This window comes from Vulpes vulpes, chromosome 5, assembly GCF_048418805.1.
Source record: "Vulpes vulpes isolate BD-2025 chromosome 5, VulVul3, whole genome shotgun sequence".
NCBI lineage: Eukaryota > Metazoa > Chordata > Mammalia > Carnivora > Canidae > Vulpes > Vulpes vulpes.
The window spans coordinates 84,549,242-84,570,743 of NC_132784.1; the positions used below are offsets into that span (position 1 = coordinate 84,549,242).

The 21,502-nt window shown below is 45.1% G+C and overlaps 1 protein-coding gene across 2 annotated transcripts in view; it reads left to right on the plus strand.

Annotated features, from left to right (window-relative positions):
* LDLRAD3 (low density lipoprotein receptor class A domain containing 3) overlaps positions 1 to 21,502 on the plus strand; it is a 228,710-nt gene that overhangs the window by 95,675 nt on the left and 111,533 nt on the right. For both annotated transcript variants that reach the window (XM_072759141.1, XM_072759142.1), the window contains exon 3: positions 16,333 to 16,458. In XM_072759141.1, coding sequence (XP_072615242.1) covers positions 16,333 to 16,458 — 126 coding nt within the window. The remainder of the gene's footprint in view (positions 1 to 16,332; positions 16,459 to 21,502) is intronic.

The window sequence follows — 21,502 nt, forward strand, 5'->3', positions numbered from 1 at the left end:
GGGCTCCCCACCGGGAGCCTGCTTCTCCCTCTGCCTGTGTCTCTGCCTCTCTCTATGTGTCTCATGAATAAATAAATAAAATCTTAAAAAAAAAAAAAGTCAACCCAGACTCCTTTCTCAAGGCTGAGGAAGCCCTCAGTGACCAGGCTCCTGCTGCTTTCCTCACCTCGCCCCCGGGCACTCTGCTCGGGCCCCACCTGGCTGTCCTCCCTGTTCCAGGGTCTTGCTGGTCATTGTCATCGGTGTGTTTTTGTGATGGGCTCTCTGCACGGGCTGCTCTCCCCTCTCATCCCTGCTTGGCTGGCAGCTTCTTATGATTCAGATCTCACTGGAACTGCATCTGCCTCTGAAATCCCCTTCCTGATGATCCAGACCAACCATGGGCCCACTATCACATCTTCTTACATCTCCATGGAGCACTTAGCACCGTCTGATTTTGTTTCTCTGTTTGTTAGAGCTCTACGAGGGCGAGACCTCACCTGCCTGGTGCAGGGCTTTGTCCACCCCTGCAAAGAACGGTGCTGGCACATACTCCGTTACGATGGAGGGTGGTGGGTGGGAGCAAGGGTGGGATGAACAGCTTACATTTATGCAGGGGAGCCTAAGAAGTGCTCTAAATGATTTACGTTGAATGCCCACAGTTGCTTTGTGAGGTCGGATACTATGATCGTCGCCTCCATGGTGCAGCTGGGAAAACGAAGGCACCAGAATTATGTAACTTGCTGAAGATCGTGTGGCCAGATGGGGCCAGGCTGGGATGGGATCGGAAGCAGTCTGACTGCTGGATCTTAATTGTCCCCTCATTCAACCACACTGTTTATTCAGGAAGTGAATGTGGAATACAAAGGATGCATTCACACCCGTCCTTCCTGAGCATACACAGCCTTCTCAGAACTGGGATTTTTGTCTGCTCTGGGCTCAAAATTTGCGACCTTCTCACATTTTGTGATTTTATTCACTTCTGTCTGGGTTATGAAGAGAGTACCGAGACTGTCTTTTTCCTTAAATGGTTAGGTTTTAGTGTTTTCTCTACCCTTTACTCTGACTCCTTAATCGTGGTTCCTTTGTTGTTTTGGCCACTAGGAAACTCATACAAAAATTTGGGCCCTAATGCTAATAATCCTGTCATACTTTATGAAATGCATTTTGTCTAGTACTTTCTTCTACTTTCCCCCATAACATTCCATTTTCCTTGTTTTTATTTTAAGATTTTATTTATTTGAAAGAGAGAGAGTGGTGGGGGTCAAGAGCAGAGGGGGAGGGAGAGGGAGAAGGAGAAAGAATCTTAAGCTGACTCCAAGATGAGCGCAGAGCCTGACACAGGACTCAGTCTCACGACCTGGAGATCATGACTTGAGCTGAAGCCAAGAACCAGAAGCATAACTGACTGAGCCATGCAGGCCCCCTCCCCCCATTTTCCTTGTCTTTTTACTGATTTTTCTTTATCCTTAGCCAACTCAAACAATTTATGAGTTGCGATGGAGCAAAACAAATATATATGGAAAGTGTGTCCCTGTACACATTAATCTCTGATTGTCAGTGTTCTCAGGTTTTTGGTGGAATATAAATTGGGTAAAGTCCACCAGAGTGCCTCCAGACATACGATAAACATTTAGTAAGTGTTTGTTTATCTTTTTCCCCCTTATTTACAGTGAGGTCAAGAGGCTCCCAGGCTACTACCTGGTATTAGTGAGGTGTTGGAAGGCCTGGGTGGTTTAGCAGGTCTTACTGAGCCATTCCTATCCGCTACTAGCGGGTGAGCTCCATTACAAAGACCCATAGCAAGTGACAGCCTGTCATCTTGTCCTGTTTTGGTGCTGTTTCCACAACAAGTTGGATTTTTGAGCAGCAGGAAGATCTTAGGTACAGTAGGTGGAAGAGAGTCCACCACTATGCAGTGAGCTTGTACATGAAGTGTAGCCTGACAAAGCGAAAGCATTTACTGGAAAGAAAATGAGTCAGACTCCCAGAAACTTTGTGTTACTATGGCAACAGGGTAATTGGCCAGTCCCTCTTTGGCTAGAGCATAATATACTAGTGAGGAATGTCAACTGTTATGTCTCAATTGCTTATTAGCTCATAAAATGTCCTAGTTTACATACTAATTGTTGCTGGAGAAAATAGTCCTATTTTAGGATGACCCAGTCACCCATTTCCTGGTACTAAGCCACTTTGGGTCTTAACAAAAAACAATAATTATGGTAGTGAAAGCTCTTAGCCCTTACTGATACCAGGCGTCTTCTCATTTAATCCTTATAGCTACTTTGTAAGCTTTGTTTCACTGTCCCATTTTACAGATGAGGGACTAAAGTCCAGGGTAGGTAGGTAGGTAATTTGCCGAAGGTCTCAGTTCTGGGAAGGAGTGGAATCAAGATTTGGATCCAGGTTCTGTTTGATTCCTAACCCTTTGTATTTTTTTTTTTTAACCATTAATAGAGAGTTATTTCTTTCTTTAAATCAGAAAAGGCAAAAGTGGGGATCCCTGGGTGGCTCAGCGGTTTGGCGCCTGCCTTTGGCCCAGGGTGCGATCCTGAAGTCTTGGGATCGAGTTCCGCGTCAGGCTCCCTGCATAGAGCCTGCTTCTCCCTCTGCCTGTGTCTCTGCCTCTCTCTCTCTCTATCTCTATCGTGAATAAATAAATAAAATCTTTGAAAAAAAAAAAAAAAAAGAAAAGGCAAAAGTTCAGGAGGATTGACCTTTTCCTGGTAGAGGGGTTTTCACCCTTGAAACTGTTGACATTTTGGGGCCAGATAATTCTTTATTTAGTGAGGGGAGTGTCTTGTGCATTATGGGATGTTTAGCAGCTTCCCTGGTCTACCCACTGGATGCCAGTAATCCTCACTCTTCTGCTCCCACCCCAAATATCCTCTTTAAAGATTTTATTTCTAAGTAATCTCCATACCCAACATGGGGCTTGAACTCACAACCCTGAGATCAAGAGTTGCATGCTATACCTATTGAGCCTCCAGGTGACCCATCCCATTCCTAATATTGCCAAGTGTTGCCTGGGGAGCAGACCAGAAGAACTGAGGAGGAATTTGGCCAATTTAGTACCTTCCTGGAAAAGAACAACTTTTCATTTCTGATATCAACACCCTCCTGGGTCTCAGAAGTTCTTAGGAAGTTTTGTTTACCTAGGTTGTATTTGGAGAGTTATGCAACTCCTGCCACTACCTGATTTTAGAACATTTTCATCACCCCCAAAAGAAACCCCATTCCTTCTCCCCTAGTCCCTGGGAGCCACTAATCTCTTTTTTTGTCTCTATGGATTTTCCCTATTCCGAACAGATCATAAAAATGGAATCATATATGGTGTGGCCTCTATGTCTCATGCTTTCATCTAGCATGATGTTTTTCAGGTTCCTCTGTGTTGAATCATGCATCAGGACTTCATCTTTTTGATTAACAAATAATATTTTATTGCATAGAATTGTAGGGGTCCAACTTCATTATTTTACATGTGGCCATCCAGTTGTCCCAGCCATTTGTTGAAAAGACTGTCTTTTGTCCTAGTGGCTTTTCTTGACACCTTGTCAAAACTCCGTTGACTGTAAAAGTGATTTTTTTTATAGACCTTCAATTTTATTTTGTTGGTCCATAAGCATTTGAATCTGTAGATCAATTTGGAGAGTATTTCTGTTTTACCAATACTTAGTCTTCTAATCCATGCATATGGTATGTCTTTCTTTTAAATCTTTAATATGGGATATCTTCTTTAGTTTCTTTGAACAGTATTTCTTTGAGCAGTATTTTGTAGTTTGCAGTGTGTAGGTCTTGTACTTCTTTGTTAAATATTCCTAAATGTTTTATTTGCTTTAATGCTATCATAAGTGAAAATTGTTTTAGTAATTTCATGTTTGGATATTTGATAACTGGTATATAGAAATTCAGTTGATTTTGGTATACTCATCTTGTGTCCTACAGCCTTGCTGAAGTTGTTTGTTCTAAGAGTTCTTTGTGGAAAAAAAAGTTTTTTTGTGGATTTGAAATAAAAATATGCACTGACAGCTGTACATTTCCCTTTCAATACCGCTTTAGCTGCATCTCATAAATTTTAGCATATTGTATTTTTGTTTTCATTCATCTCAAAGTATTTTCTTATTTATGTTTTCTTCTTGCACTCAACTATTTCAGTATTGGTAATCATTGATAATTTCTACATAGTTATTTTGGTATTGGTAATTATTGATAATTTCCTCCACATGGTTGTGAATTTTCAGATTTCCTTCTGTTACTGATTTCTAATTTTATTCCACTGTGATTGGAGAACATATATTGTATGATTTTATCACTTTTAAGTTTATGGAGGCTTTTTTATGACCTAACCTCATAGGTTTGGAACACACTAGGGAAAGTTCCGTGTGTACCTGAGAAGAATGTGTGCCCTGTTGCTTTTGGATCATGACTTCTATGAATGTCTGTTACATGTGGTTGGTTTGTTGTGTTGTTCACATCATCTGTTTTCTTGTTGCTCTTCAGCCTGGTTATCCCATCTGTTATGAAAGTGGGGTATTGAGCTCTCCACCTCTTATTATTTAAATATCTGTTTCTCCCTTGGGTTCTATCAGTTTTTGCTTCATGTATTTTGGGGCTCTGTTTTTAGGTGCATATAACTACATTTTCCGGATGGACTGACCATTTCTTTGTCTCTAGGAACATTTTTCTTGTCTTAACTTCTATTTTGTTTGACGTTGGTATAGTCGCTCTCGTTCCCTTGATTTGGGGTGGTTTTGTTTTTGGTTTTGGTCTTAAAGCTTCTCCTGAGTTGTTGTAATGTGTAGTCAGGACTGAGTCTCCACTCTTAGAGGATAAATTAAAAGCTAGGGGTCAGTGTTTTGTTATTAAAGCCAGCTCATAGCAACTAAGAGATGATGTCTATGGGATTATGCGATTCCTGTGATTCCTAGTGTTGAAGGCCTCATAGGAACCTCTGGGTGCCTTGGTGAAAACCTTTCCTGAAGCCAGATTTGTGGTGGGCTAAGCAGTATTTTCCTGAAGCAGTTGTTTTCAGGTTACCCCGTGACAGACGGGGTGTCCCCATGCTCAGGTTTTCAGAGCTGGCTCTTTCCTTTCTTGCTCTGCTGGTGTTGGCCAACAAAGGATTTCATCTCATATCTCGGAAGGCAGCGCCCCGTTGTCCTATGGGTCTTCCAACCATTCGATCAAACTCCCTCCTAGGCCTTTCTATGGCTCTCTTTGTTGGTGTCACAGTAACAGGGAGACAGTCTGAGCTCCAGGCTTCTGTTCCTGCGGATGTGTGGGGCGGGGCAGGTGAGGGGGGCTGTCAGAGACACTTCTAGGAGGCTGATCAGAAATGAGCTTCCCTTTCACAAGTCTGAAGGTAGAGAATATGCACAGAAATGAAAGTGTTTTAGGAAGAAAAAAACTCAGCGTTTGTCAAGGGCCCAGACAGAGAGTGGGAGTGGGGGAGAGGCTTTGAAAAGTAAGACCTTCTTTGGGCAAAGGTGATGTCCCTCATTGCCTAGCAAGATGCAAAGTGATAGAATAGATTCTCCTTTATTCACTTTTATTCAGACCTCGAAACTTTGATCTTCACATCCTTCCCCTTTCCCTTATTATTTTTTTTTTTCCTTTTCATTCCCTCCCTGCCACCGTTTCTTAGGAGTTGTCCTTTGGCTATCACCTTTTCTTGGATGATGCCTTTATCAAAGTACTCTTTTAAAACTGGAAACTAGTCTATTCTAACATGTCTGTTCCCACATCTGGTTTTTATCCCAGGGACTCTGATCCACTGTCAGGAAGTTTTTCCTCCAAGCAGTGAAAAGCCTCCGGAAGCTAAGTTATCTGACCCACATTTATTTATTATCTTTTTAGAGCTTTTCCTCTCAAACTTTGTCTATAGAAGACTCAGTTGGGAATGTCTTGGTTTCCTGCTTACGGGTTCTCTGGAATTTTCATTCCAATATATAGAGATATACAAACATACCTTCATGCACATTACGTGTGTGCATTACAAATAGCTAAAATAAATAACCTGAAAAAAAAAACCTTAGGTTACAAGATAATGTCCTCATCCCAAACTTGCTAAGTTTTTCCCTTTCATCCTTAAAATTACTTTAAAGAGCAAGAACAAGCCCTCGGAATCTCCTTATTCTTTATAGTGCCTTCTTTCCTGCAAGCTCAGAGAATAGTATAGACTTGGCCCTTCAGGTCCTTCAGGGCTTTTGGGGAGTGAGGAGGATATTTCCATACCACAGAGCCCCATAATATCCTTGTGAGTCCCTAAAAACTTCCTTCATAAAAAACAGATCTGACATGTCATTTTCCTTCATAAAGATGTCTGCTGGCTGGCTCCTGGGATCAGTGTCCAGATCCCTGCCTCCCTGTCCTACCCCAGCCTCCTGTCTCCTGCCACATCTGTGCTCTGCACACTTTAAACCTTCCCAGATCTCTGTGCAGACGGGGCCACCCTGTTGCAGCTCTGAGCTTTTATTCACATCACTCATCTTGCCTGGAAGGTCCTTCCCCCTCTCCCTCTTCATCAGTGCATCCCTCATCTCCTAGCCAGCTGACATGGTGCTCCTTTGTGCTGTGTACATCCTGGGTCCACCAGACTGGGGCAGAAAATAATAGTTATAAATAATAACAGTAAGAGCTAATGCTGTGTAATAATACTGTGCGATACCCGATAATACTGTGTGTAATACTGTGTTTTGTACCATCATGTTAAGGAACAATAGCTACTCTGTACTAGCTGTAACAGTAGCTAATACGGTATTAACCATCACAGCTAATACCGTGTGCTGCAGAAAGATAGTGATCATTGTATTGTCTCATCCCCACAACAACTCAGCGAGGTAGGGACTGTTAATATTGCCCTTCCCTGATGAGGAAATGGAGGCAGAGAGGTGAAATAAGTTGCCATAAATCAGATGTCCAATAAATGGTGGAGGCAGTATTTGGACCCTGACAGGCTGACCTCTAACCTGACTGTAGTACAGTGTTGAAAGGCAAATGTTTATACAGCTTACATAGCACTTACCACATCTCAGTGCAATGATCTGTTTATTGCCCTATGTTTCCTCCTTCTTTATTTTTTGTTTTTTTGTTTTTTTTTCCTCCTTCTTGGCCAGGTGTTCCTTAGCTAGGAGCAGCTTGCTAGCGGAAGTTATGTTTGATTCCCTTTGCAACCCCATTTGGCCCGATGTGTGGGATAGAGAGCCTGAGAATTAACATGAATGCAATGAATAACTGAAAGAGTGAGGCCTTCGTGTAAACATACTACTGGTTTCCACGTCATTTTTCTCAGCGCCATCCATAGATGGGAAGAAGAGCCGTTTGTAGACCTGTGGACCATGTTGGGACAGGGAAGATAGGATCAGATCCCTACTAGGTATCAGGCATCATGCTGTCTTCTCTACATGTAAAATCTCATATATTATTTTCCAACAACTAATGAGGTCTGTGCTCTCTTTATTTCCCTTTTACGGACAGGGACACCGAGGCCCAGGGAGGTTAAGTGACTTGTGCAGAGTCTCAGCTATTATGTGGCAAAAGGGGGATAGAAGCCCAGATGCTTCTGAACCCTAAGCCCTTCTGACTTCTAAGCTCCAGGCTGCATACCTCCTATTCTTACGAAAGAGGAGGTGGTTAGAAAGAATTTTCCATCTGACAGTGTTCTGTGGCAGCTGTTGCAGCTAGATGCCTTCTTTCTATGTTCACATTCCAATGAGCTTGAGGTGTTTTGCTCTCTCCACTTCCCAATATGTATCTCCAAAGCAGCCCATATGGTGTTTGAGGAAGAAATAATGCATTGTGGTATCTGATCGATAGAACTTGGGAGTCCACTCTAGTAGTCAGGTGGACTTGAACGGCTGGAACAAGCCAAGGACTTTTTTTCCCCCCTCAGGTAATGATGAATGTGCAAAGACTTGAATCCCAGGTGTGGATTTGGCTTTCTGGGGTGTTTGTCCTCTGCATCGGGACCATAATGAAACACCTGTCCTTTTTTTCCCTCCTAGACTACTTAGAGAATCCCAGGTATATATATATATATTTTTTTTTAAGCCTGTTACTTTTTGTAAGGCTTTTTTTCCTTCCTTGCTTCCAACCATGAAGTCATGTTTGACTTTTCAAAGGAACCACACAGTTTGACATTTTACAAAATGAACCAGGGGACTGAATATAGTAGCACATTTAGATCCATTACTTTTTTGCAAAGTTTTTAGCCAGTGATGCTACATGGAGGCATTCACTTTGGGGACACTGGGGAGAAGGGAAGCACTGCGTGTGTTGGTTCAAATTATGCGAATTTTATAATCTTGATTTTTTTTTTCCTAACTTACATTTCAGTGTAGATAATTCTCACATCTTTAGTGTAAGCTTCAGTGCAACTAGCTCGAGGCACATTTCTTATGAGAAATAAGATTTAAAAAAATTTCTTTTTTGATTAAAGAAAACAGACCAGGTACTTTTTACTGATCTCAGGAGCAAGTTCATACTGACCTGCTTTCAGAGCTCCCAGTACCATGTTGTTTCTGCCTCTGGGCCTTTGCACACACCGTTCCTCCTTCTTGAAACAGTCTCCCCAGCACCAAGCTTTTCTCTGTGGCAGAGCTGCCTGCAGCGTATCCTTGTTCTTTGCAGGTATGACACAGAGTTTGTGAATTAATGTTGTTGAAATGAGTAAAGGAGCAGGACCTCAGCCTGTCTAAACATTACATGGGTTTCCCCCGTAGCTATGTGTGAAGTGTTTTTTGTTGAGGCCTGCTTTCCTTTGAGCAGCCTTTTCTGAGGTCGGCCTCTGTCTCCCTTTGAGATTGGGTGTCCTCTAGCCCCCCATTAGAGCACTCATGGCCCTGCACACAGGGGCTCATTTTCTTGTCTTTCCTCCACTCTGTTAGGAAGTACTGTTTGAACCACCACAGAACTGACTCGGAGCCACAGTCCCTGGAGTGGTTGCTGGTCTGTGCCGTGGCAACATCAGAAAGAAAGGAATGATGAGGTCCTTTGTGCCTGGGGCAGAAGATACAGGTGGAATCTGGCAGGTGGGGTGTCCTCATGGGAGTGTCCATTGGAATGCTCTGTGCTTAATTAACATGAACGCAGCCCCCCTAAGGGAGAGGCAGCCCTGACATTCTTCTGCAGGAGGGTCACTGACATCCTTCGTCCTGAAACACCCCTGTACAGGACAGGACATTCTAAAGAAATGTTAGCAAGCAGGACCGTCCTTGGAGTCAGACCCTGTGCCTTTGTCGGGCCCTTAGAGGCGACCAATCGTGCAGCCTGGGAAAGTTAGTTCAAGGAGGTCTCCTGAAAGGAGGGACACTCTTTGCATCAGCTCGTGATTAGTGTAACCCAGGGAAACTGGTTCCAGCAAAGATTGATGCTCTGTGCCTGCTGCAAATTTTAAAAGATAAAAAGAAGAGTCATGGTTTCCTTGACTGGATAGGAATGTCCCCTACTTTGCAAAGTAATGAAATACACAGATGTTAAAATGAAGAGAGACAGAGATAAATGGGGAATAATAGAGCACCGGCAGCAGCAGGGAAGAACCAACTTAACATAAACATTTGGGAACTGTGGGGTGTTCTCAGCCTGTGGGCTTCTAAGAATATCTTTGCCAGCAGGGGAGGATCGGCCTATCTCAGGTGGACGGGCTGGGGCTGGAGGCTTCTCCTGTAGCCATCTGTGGCCAGAAGACAGTCCCCGTTCCTCTGGGAGGAGGCAGTCAGTGATCAGAAGGGTGCTGAAATATGAACTATGCCCATCCTGTGACCTTGCACTTATACCTTAAAGAGATGTCGTACAAGTGGGGAGTATAGTATATGCATCTGTGTGTGCGGTGTTAACTGAAAACACCCCAAATAGCCATCAATAATGAGACTTAGTAGGTGCACTAAGGGGGGACAGAGGTGCACTAGAATTACCAGTAGCTGTTAAAAGTGATAGCGTGGACCTGTAGTTATCAACATGAAAAGATGTCACACTATATTGGGAGTGACAAGAGCAAGTTTAGGATAGTATAGTGTTTTGGGGGTGCATGTGGGTAAAAATATATGCTCAGATTTTTATTAATTTAGTCAGTAATTATTGAGTAATGTGTGCTAACCAGGCACTCTCTGGGCATTGGAGGTAGAACAACGAAAAACACCGTGGTCCTTAGCTCTTCGGAAGTGAAGCACTTGGAACCAGCAGCGTTGGCATCACCTGGGAGCGCTGGGAATACAGAATCCCGGTCTCCACTCCAGACCTACTACTACATTTTACTGAGGTCCTAGGGCGAGCCATTTGCATGCACTAGTTTTTGAGATCATGCTGCAGGAGTGTGTTTACTAAAATGGCCACAGTGGCCTTGCCTGGGTGGCAGCAGTTCAGGGCAGTTTTCACATTATATATCCTTGTATATTTTCCCCGTAGTTTGAATTTTGCACGGTGAGCTGTGTCATGAGTTTATAAAAGCCAGGATGGCAGTTTTGCAAAAGAGCTTAAAGCTCCTGCTTCTGGTTCTTTGGGCTGTCACAGGCGCACACTGACAGGATCCGGGAGTGGGAATTGGAGGCAAGCTGGGGGGGGGGGGGGGGGTAGGGAGGGCGGGGAGGGCGGGGGTGGAGGTGGCAGCTGTTGCTCATTTGGCCAACTACAGATGCCTGGAAGAGAGACCCCAGATACGCGTGGTTTTGGCCAGAGTTCTTGCCACAGCCTGCGAGATGCTGCAGGCCTGACGAACGAGCTCCTGGCTGCTTTGGCTGAGTGGAGAGGCTCTGGTGACTGTTGTGGGGTGACTCTGTGGGGAGGGTCTGGGCCCGTAGCTGCAGACACCAGGGCCATGCTGCAGCACCTCATCCTCCAGGACCAGTGAGCAGCCCTAAGCCCTTTCTGGGCAGACTGGCAGCCAGACTGGCAGCGTGGTGCCCGCTCCAGAGTGTTTTTCCCCACGGCTTGGAAGGTTCTGGCCATGTGGTAGAGGGGCTTTCAGTTTCATGGGCCCCCAACCTGAATCTGAAGCCCAAGGTGGGATTTGGCAGGCCGTGGCTCTATCGCACCCTGCCTCAAGCACCTTCTAGTTGAAAGAGGCTAGACTCGGGGACTGAGAACTGGATTCTAGCCCAGTCTGACCCTAAATAACTGTGTGACTTCGGGCAACTCTCAAACTGCCTCCTTAGGCCTCAGTTTTCCACTCCATGGAAAGTGAGCCTCAGATACTGAACAAAGCTATGTGCTCCAGCTGTTGTGCACATAGAGATCAGGTCTTTGTTCTGGGGGTCTCATAGCTTGGCCACACCGGGGTGTCTCCTGGTTCTCCTCTAGTCCTCATGTAATCCCCAGACACTGGTCCTGCATTTTGGAGGCCAAAGCAGCTTTACATCTAGGACAGTGGCGGGGAGAGCTTATTGCAGATTTGCTTGTTTATGGCCTTGCTGGCAAAATAAGAAGTTGGCAACTGTTTTAGTCCTTCACCCACCCCCATCCCGTTTTGTAAAAAAAAATTTTTGTTTTACCAACCTGTAAAAATCAGTCACTGTGACAACCAGGCCCTAAGAGGGGAGAGGACACAGATCCGGAAATAAACCAACCCAGGAGAGCACTGGCTCTTGTCCCCCCCTGCTAGCGAAAAGCCATCAGCCTGAAAAGTTCACGGAGCAGGTCCTTGAAAAATAGTGAATTCCGGGTGATGGGTGGCAGGGAGTCCCCCTGTCCACGTCGGTGACATCAGACACAGCCAGGTTTCCACCGTCAGCTGGGGGCGCTTCTGAGCTTCCTGATGAAATCTCCCCTTCGTGGAAATGGGGGCCAGAGGAGGGACCCCCGAGCCCTGCAGTGGGTCGTGCAGGCAGGGAGCAGCCGACAGCTGCTGTCAGCGGCTGGCTTCTCTCGGAGCCTCAGCCAGGCGCTTGGCTGGCCACCTGTGACCCGGCTGGCCTGTGGCCTTAGCAGGCGTCCGACGGCGCAGATGTACATCCTGCAGGATGGCTCCCCCTGACAGAGCCAGTGGCTGAGCATCGCTGTCAAGGCAGCACGACTCATTAGCAATTCTTGAGAAGGGCTCAGGGGCAGGGCCAGAGAGCTGGTTAATTGAATGGTGGCTAATTTATTTATAATTATTCATATTCTTTTTCTTTGTCTCCTAAAGCCTAATCCTTTGGAGCTGGCCTGGGCCTTAGAATTGTCCAAAGAGGCAGAAGAGCAGACAAGTCCAGAGCTTTACTAGCACAGTCAAGCTCCTCCCTCACTTCTGGACCTCAGGTCTCCTATCTGTGAAATGGGCTTTTTGTGAGGAGTAAATGAGGTGGCATTTGTAAAACCTGGAGTGGAATGCTTCGCCCATGGGAAGCATTGAGTCAGCTAGCTGTTATTACCCAGTCCCACTCTCTCGTATAGGCTCATCTGTATATTCAGAAAATATTTATTACCTGGGGTCCACACTATATAGGGCAGCTCCTTGAAAAGTGGTGAGTGAAAGTATTCAAATGCATCTGTTCATCATTTAAGTAGCACAGCACAAAGCCGGTGACGTCCTTTCCTAGGAAGGATAAGAAAGAAGCAGAGTGAAGGCTCGAGAGATGGAGGGTGGGAGTCTGAGTTTCTGGGTCAATGATACAGTGTCTGTATAAGCAGAGGCTTGGGCCATGTGACCCTGGGAGAAAGAGTTCAGGCCAAGGGAACGGCAGGGTGCACACTGGTCCCGAGGTGGGAGCATGTGCGACAGCTCCCCGGGAAACAGGGAGGCCTGCATCGCCGGGCAGGGAGCAGGTAGGTGTGAGCCGGAGGGGTTTCAGGGCTGAACGATGCTGGGATACGGGCTTTAGGCTTTTCTAAGCTGCTGGGAGGGCAGTGACATTTCAATTGGAAGTTTACAAGGAAGCAGCTCTCTGATGTCAAGGCCCATCAGCAGCCCTGATCTGGTGGCCAGAGCAAGGCCGGCTCGTCCCCTGGTTTGAGCATCCACCTCTGGGTCTCGCCTGTCACAGCTGTTACCATGGTGTTTGCTAAATGGTGACTTTCTATTTTGCACACCTGCTCTCTGTTTAATAATTAGAATTCTTCTATAAGGAAAAATTCCCTTCTTCCCCATTTACTTATTTATCCAACGATTTATGATGCCAGTATGGACTCACAGATACTTATCGTCTCCTCTGGGTTATAGTTCAAAACTATGATTATTTTGTCACTCAGAGTGTCACAGCTCTGACCACAGTGGGGAGCTCCTTCACGTTGACTCCCGTGTCCTTTTGACATGCCTCCATCGTATGTTGAGCACTTCTTTACTCTTTGGCAACACAAGACCCTCCAGGTTCATCTTGGGTTTCCCCCTGGAACTAACTGCTTCTCCAAGGAGCTCTGGTTCCCTTTATTGGATAATGGTATTTAGAAACCACGATCTGGTGCTGGGTGTGCTCATTTGCTACTGGAGTGTATTGCTTCTTAGCCTTCTAAGCAGACGGAACTGGGAAATCCATGTATATATGCTAACCCAGGCATACACACCAGATCGATATATTTTTCTCTCTTTATCTATCTCTCTGTCTGTGTGTCTGTGTATCTAAGTATCTGTCTATCTTTACAAACCTTGAATTTGTATGGATGCCTTAACTTCCAGTCCGATGCTTCAGGGATCATTTAGCCCCTCTACTTTCCTTATTTCTAACTTCTTCCTCTGAGAGTGAGAAGCCTCATGGTTTTTATTTGCAGTCTATTTACTTATTTGTTCAGTCCGAGTACACACAAAGGTAGTTTCAGAACTGCTAATCCATACCCCGGTGACAAATAAAAGTAGAGTGCTCTATTTGTGTACAATTCTCTTTTTCTTTAGCCTGATAGAATCCAGGCCAAAAAAAAAAAAAAAAAAAAACCAGTTTCCTGAGTTACATAGACTGTTTCTGTTTCTCCCCACACCCTTCAGTGAGGTGGGCTTACTCCTCTGTAATCCAATTGCATTCGCTTTTGCTGTTTCTATCCCATTTTGAATATCCACATGCATACACACATGTGGATGATTTTAATTGTTTGCTGTTTGGGTATGTAAAATATTGGGGTTTTAAGAGTCAGAGCTAATAGACTCATCCCAGCTGCCTCGTTCTAATCCCATTTCCCTATTCTTTCCACCCCTTTACTACCCACCCCCCATACATAACCAGTCTCTTTAGTTTCTGATTTATCATTCCTGTGTGTCTTCTGCACAGATGAACCAATCTGTGTACATTTTCTTATATCTCTTTCTTTTCCTCATATAGAGCTCATATAGAGGGTTAAAATATTGTAGATACTCCTTTGCACTTTGGTTCCCCCCCCCACACTTAACAATGTATCCTTAGATCATTTCATATCAGCTCATAGAGATCTTCCAGAATTAGCTTTTTTGTTTTTTGTTTTGTTTTGTTTTGAATGAGCTTTTTTGACTTTGGCAATCAGGAAAAAAATTAGCCTGAAGTAATTTTAAAGTAAAGTAAAATTAAATTCTAAAGTAATTTTAAAATTCTGTAATGATGATGATAAATAGTATAAGCATTACCATTAATTGAGCATCTACTATATACCAGAGTCCATGTTAATAAGCATTTCATATAGGTTATCTCATTGAATCCTTCCTAGAGCTCTGGGAGGTGGATGTTACCTCCAATTTACTGATGAGGGAACAGACTCAGTAATATTTAGAAACTTGCCTAAGTTCATAAAAAGTAGAGCCACAATTTGAGCCCAAGACACCGTCTCCCAAGTTTGTGCTTTTTAAAAGCATATCAGCACCATTATGGAAGTTCCAGGTTGTAACAGTGATGGGGATTTTTAAAACCCAGGCATGTCCCAGGCCTTAAAACCCTGTTGATTGTGGATGATGCTGCCAAAGTTGGCATGTTCCTGATGGCAGGAACATGAAGGTAATTTACAGCCTGTTTGCTCCCAAGAAATGCCCTTCCTTCTTGAGGACCACGGGTCTTGCCTTTAAGGCAGGAGATGAGAGGGATGTTAGTCGGGGCCTGCTACCTGGGATGCAGCAGTAGATCTGATCTTATACCCTGTAATCACAAGCCAGAGCAGTCGGCACCATTAACGGGGAAGTACATTACCCCACAGGGCTGTTTGGTTAGCAGGGCACTCAGTCAAGCCCAAGTTACAGCAGTTTCTGTTAAAACTGTTTGTACAGCAGGAGGGGAAGAAGAATTTCTCTGAGCAGGAGTCTGGTTTCTGTTGTAAGAAATGACAGATAGGCAGTTGAGTTGGTCGAGAGCTTGGCTTCTGGAATCTGAGTGCCTGGGGTGTCACCCCATGTCAGATTTGCTAGCTGTGTGGCCTTGGGTCAGTCACTTTACCCTCAAAGCACACCTCTGGAGTGGGGATAAGAAGCATACCTGTCTTTGTCAGCGGTTCCCAAGATTGCCCCCAGGCCCAGTGATTTGCTGGGAGGATTCAGTGAACTCAGCATATAGTCCTGTGATGAATTAAAGTGGAAGGACACAAAGCCAAAGCAGCAAAGGGAAAAGGCAAATGGAGTGAAGTCTAGAAGAAACCGGGTTCAAACTTCAAGAGTCCTCTCCCAGTGAAGTGGCACAGGATGCACTTAATTCCCCAGCAACAAGTCGCGACAGCCCGGGAGAAATCCTTTCCACTGGGGAAGCTCATTACAGACTCAGCGACCAGGGATTTTACTGGGGGCTGGTTACGCAAGCACTGTCTGCCCAGCATGTACCCAAATCCCAAACTCCCAGAAAAAAAGCAGGTGTTCAGCATAAATTGCACTGTTTGCATAAATAGTTTAGGTGCAGTGAGCCTTTCTTAGGAGAAGGTGGTGTGAGCCCTCACAAAATCCAGGTTTCCAGATGCCAGCCGCACGAGGGCCAACCTTGGAAGCAGGCAAGCCTCTCTAAAGGGTAGCCGTCTCAGGCCTGTGGTGTTGAATTTTTTTCTGCACAACATGCCATTGGGTGGTTGGTGGGTGGATTAAATGAGATCATCCATGGAAAGCTCTGGCCATGGTGTCTAGTATGGGAAGCATTTGGTACCTGTAGATGATTCTGACCGTCAGGGAATGAATTATGAGTGATCCGTTAGCACCTCAAGAGGAGGCTCATCCATCGCTGGTCTGCTCCCCTGTTCATTCCTTTGTTCAGCACACTCTGAGTGAGCCCTGCTGGTACAGGGCCATGGAGACACAGTGGGATTAGCCACCCCATTCCTCGAGGGTGATGCACGTGGGCTTCCAGTCTGGCTGGGCATTCATTGGTGGTGGGTGGTGGTGGTAAGAGGTCTTTCGGGACTTCAGGTAAATGTGAAAGGACCCCTTTGCACCCTTAGAGTTAGTGGGATGGGTATCCAAGTGGTCAGAAAACTTAACCTCCTAATGGCTTGCTCTTTGTCTTGTCTCCCCAACTGTAGCCAAGGCTAAGTCAAAATGCGGCCCTACCTTCTTCCCCTGTGCCAGCGGCATCCACTGCATCATTGGCCGCTTCCAGTGCAACGGGTTCGAGGACTGTCCTGATGGCAGCGACGAAGAGAACTGCAGTAAGTACCAGGAGCGCTTGTGCACCATCCTGTGTTCATTCCGGGGCCTCCATCGCAGCCCCCCCCTTCTCTGTGCTACTCACTCCCTTAAGCTCAGGCATCTTCTGTTGTTATACCCAGATCCTGTTCTTCACACTTCTTTCTGGAGTACATGGCCAGCTCCCATTTATCGGGGACTCTGTGAAGTGCTCTGGGCCTGGGACATACTTTGTTTTCTGTTCCAACAGAAAGCTCTGCAGGTGTAGGTGTCTGATGATCATTAACAAATACAGAATCTGAAGTGTAGGGACGTCAGGGAACTCATCCAGCATGACACAGGTCCCACTGGCAGAGTTGATTCTCTGCTCCCTTAGACCCTCCTCTCGTCGACTCTCCCACTCAACCTGTTATGTGCTTGCTTTCCTTCCCACTTTGAATTATTTTTAAGGGGATGTGTATGTATTAACATATGTCAGAAGAAATTACTTTTTTTAAAAGACTTTATTTATTCATGAGAGACACAGAGAGAGGCAGAGACACAGGCATAGGGAGAAGCAGGCTCCCTGCCGGGAACCCGATGTGGGACTCGATCCCAGGACCTCGGATCACTCCCTGAGCTGAAGGCAGACGCTCAGCCACTGAGCCACCCAGGCATCCCAGAAGAAAGTATTTTTTTAAAAACACCCAAATAGTATAGAAAGCTAACGTTCTCCATGCCTTGTGACTGTCTCGATTCCTTTCACTGGCTGTGTGGTATTCCAAGGTAGCAATGCATGGGTGGACACATGTCCCCTCTCGTTCCCTCTGCCCAGCCTGCCCAGCCTCTCAGCCGTGCGGGTGCTGAGCTTCACACTCCATGGCCCGGACACACGCAGTCCTTTCCTGACCAACATCTCTTGTGTCCAGAACCACTTCTCACACTGCAGCTGTGGGGACCGTCAAGCATCTCTTCCCCACCTTCCATGCTGTCAGCTCTTCCTGCAAGTGGCTTTGGAATTCACAAAATATCAAAAAATATAAAAAGGAAAACGAAACTGCCCCAAATGATGCATTGTTAATAACTGAGCTTTTTTTGTGCCCATCTTCTCTCTCTCTCTCTCTCTCTCTCTCTCTCTCTCTCTCCCTCTCCCCCCTTCCTCCCTCCCTCTCTGTATTATATATGTATGTGTATATATACACGTGTCATTCACCAGGATTGTTATCATCAGCAATATAATTGTCATATATATTATCAGTTGTTTTCAAAACATGTTTTAATGACTTGTGGTTTTGAGAAACTTTCTTTCCCTTATCCCGTTGGTTCTGTCTTAAGCCCCTAAAGAGGAGGGGGACCATCGCCCGTGTTATTTATGCCTTTCCAGGGAACACAGTTGTCGCTGTGCCCTCCCAGTGGGGACACGAGGAGTATATAACTCTCCCGTGTGTCTTCTCCTTTTGCCTTATTTCATCTTCTGGATCCCACATGGCAGAAATACGGCTTAGAGGCTGGATTGCTGAAAGGTTAGTAGAGTAGCGGGAGCCCACCTTAGGAGGAGGACACAGGTCACTAACAGGGTAGCAGCCTGATGGAGCAGGATGACTCTGGAGCTGCAGAGTCAGGCCCCAGGTTTGTGTGCTGCCCTGATTCAGCTGGGTTGGCCGCGCTTCATAATCACCTTGCGCAGTGGTTTCCTCGCCTCATGAAACGGAGCCGCCAAGAGCCTGCCTCCTGAGTGGTTGTGACAGTTAGACGAGGCGGCATCTGAAAGGTGTTCAGTGTGGTGGCTGGTTTTCAATGGAGTTTAAAAACCCGTAGTGACTTAAAACAAAACTGTGAATGATTAAGAGGAAGACCCTATTTACTACCATTTCGTCTTTGGCTTAGGATGCCCAAGGATGTACTTGTTTTATATTTCACTAAGTGCTTTAGTGTGTGTCAGCTAGATCATAGCTTCCTACAGTCCATGGGGATCTTAGAACCTGAGGGGGGAGTTTTATGTACTATTCATATACACATATTAGAGGGTAATTCGGTGGCAATAAAAAGCAAGTGTGATAAATTCTGGTACGTACATTCTAAATGATCATGCCATCGTGCATACTCCCTGCCATATTAAAGACCCTGTATGATTTAAATGTTTGGATATTGGTCTTTAATTGTCTAAATGACTTAATTATATCCATTCCAAATTAGATCATTGAGGATTAAGCCAGCATTTTCCTCTGGCATATCCACCATCTAAAAATAATGGGTTTTAAATCACTATTTGAAACTGGTAAATAAAAGGAGAGAACCCAGCATTTATCCTCCTTTTTCTAGATGCATTGTGCTTCTGAGTAATTAAATAGCCAACACATAGTAAAGGTTTTTTTTTTTTTAATTGAAGAATACCAGCTATCATGGAAAAATGAGAGAATTAGAGTATCTGTTTTGTAACCCTGGTGAAGAAGTGGATCATCTGTAGCTCCCGAAAGCATTAGATGAAAAATTGATGGAGAGATTTATAAGGGATGGATGGGGCTGAAAATGCCTGAAACCAGCCGTCCATCTGTTCACAGACTCTCTGGATCAACATTGTACCACTTCAAGTAGAATGTGGAAACCCTCTCACCCAATAGATCTCTTCATGTTCTAGTCGTCTGAGAACATCTACATACGTTCAGAATCCTGAAAGGCAATGTTTTAATTTTTGCTTTAAGCTCTCAAATGCATTTTGAAGAACTCCAGTGGAGAAGAACAGTCTGTTTTTACATTTACCCAGAGACTTGCCATTTTACTTGCTCATCCTTCACTCCCAGTATTCCAAGTCTCCTTCTGGTATCATTTCCCTTCTGGCTGAAGCATTTCCTTTAGCCATTCTTTTGAAGCAGGTCTGCTGGCAACAAATCCTCTCCCTTCATCTGACACTGTCTCAATTTCACCTTCATTCCTGAAGGATATTTTTATTGCATATAGAATTCTGGGTTGACAGTTCTTTTTTGAAGCATTTTAAAAACGCTGTGCCACTTCCTCTGGCTTCTGTGGTTTCCGATGAGAAATTTGCAGCCATTCAAATTGTTTCCCCATAGAAAATGCATCGTTTTTCTGGCTGCTTTGAAGATTTTTTTTTTCTCCCAGTTTAGCTCTCAGCAGCTAGATTATAGTGTGTCTGGCTACGGGGATTTCTTTGAGTTTACTTTGTACAGGATTCTGTTTGAATCTGTAAGTTTTTGTCTCTTGCTATACGTAGAACTTCTTCAGCTATTCTTTCTTCAAATGATTTTCAAGCACTCTTTGTCCTTATCGGATTTGGATAATAACTTTGGATCTTTTGTGATTGTCCTACAGGTTCCTGAGGCTCTGTTCAGTTTTTAATCAGTCTTTTTCTTTTCATTGTTCAGGTTGGATAATTTCTATTAGCCTTTTGTCAAGTTTCTTTTTTTTCCCTGTCATCTCCAGTCTGCTTTCAAGTCCATAGAGGGTGGCTTTTTTTTTTTTTTTTTACCCCCAGTTACTATGTTTTTTTAGTTTTAATGTTTCCTTTCGGTTCTCTTTTATATCTTCTGGGTTCTTTGCTGAGACCACCTATTTTCCATTTGTTGAGAGAGTTTGTGTGATTGCTTGTTAGTGTCTTTCTGGAGTAGCTGCTTTAAAGTCTTCATCACGTAATCCCAACATCTGTCTTATCTTGGCGTTGGTGTTCGTTGATTATCTTTTCCTGTGAGGATTGAGATTTCCTGATTTTTCGCAAGGCAAGTAATTTTGGATTATATTCTGGATATTTTGATGATTATGTCTGACACTCTTTTTGTTTTGTTTCGGTCCTACAGAGAATGTTGATATTTTTTAAAATAAATTTATTTATTCATGAGACACAGAGAGAGAGAGGCAGAGACACAGGCAGAGGAAGAAGCAGGCTCCCCGCAAGGAGCCCGATGTGGGACTCGATCCCGGATCTCGGGATCACGCCCTGAGCCGAAGGCAGGTGCTCAACCGCTGAGCCACCCAGGTGTCCCGGTAATTTTGTTTTAGTAAGCAAATGACCTTGGGGTCAGGCCACAGATTCCTATCAGCCCCTCTGTGGGCTATAGTTGCAATAGTTTTCAAGCTGTTTCTGCGGTGCTGTTTCTATTACGTGGTGCCACGTACTCCCTCTGGTCAGTCTTGGACCCTGGAACCTGCACAGTGGTCTGTGCATTTGGTTCTCAAAGTCTTTGGTGTGCTGACTAGGACCACATCCACGCATGTGCAGCCTGGGGACCAGCCTAGACGTTCATAAATTTCTTTAGGGAGCCACTTTTCCAAGTCCTCCTACTCCATGATCTCTCTGATGCTTTCCAGATTCCTGGCACGCTCTGTGGGGGAGGGAGGGAATAGGTAAACCCACCACCATTTCAGCGATAGCTTGAATTTTAGCCTTCTTCCCCACTTGAGTTCCTCTAGTTTACTTCTCAGAATCTAAAAGAGCCGCTGTATTTCTACATGCATTTGGCTGGGCTTCTGTTCCAGCTGCATTCAGGGAGGGAGCCAGGGCGGGTGTCATTATTGCACCTGACCCAGAATTGGAACCTCTCGCAAGTCAGTCTGAGCATCAAAAGAAAAGAGACAGCCAGATGTTGTTTGCCTTCAGATGTGACCTGGCAGGAGCACACATCATCACTGTGAGGGATTTCTGCCTGCATTTGCAACCAGATTCTGATGGAGCCTCTAAATCTGCCTTAGTCAGTCCTGGCTGCTATAACAGAAGGCCACGGATTAGGGGATTTGCGCAGAAACTTACTTCTTAGAGTCCTGGAAGTCCACCACGCAGTGTACCATCACGACTGGGCTGTTGGTGTGGGCTGGCTTCCTATAATGTCCTCACTTGGCCTTCCTTGGTGCAGACACACACAGGGAAATCCCTTGGCCGCTCATCTCATGGGGGCCCTAATCCCATCATGAGAGCACCACCTTCATGACTTCATTTTACCCTAATCTCCTCCCAGAGCACCCCTCCCTCCATCCTGAGACCATCCCACCTATGAGGGGTTAGGGCTTCAGCATGTGGACTCCGGGGAACACACACAGCATGCAGTCTGTAACACCATCCATTGGTTTGCGGGAAAT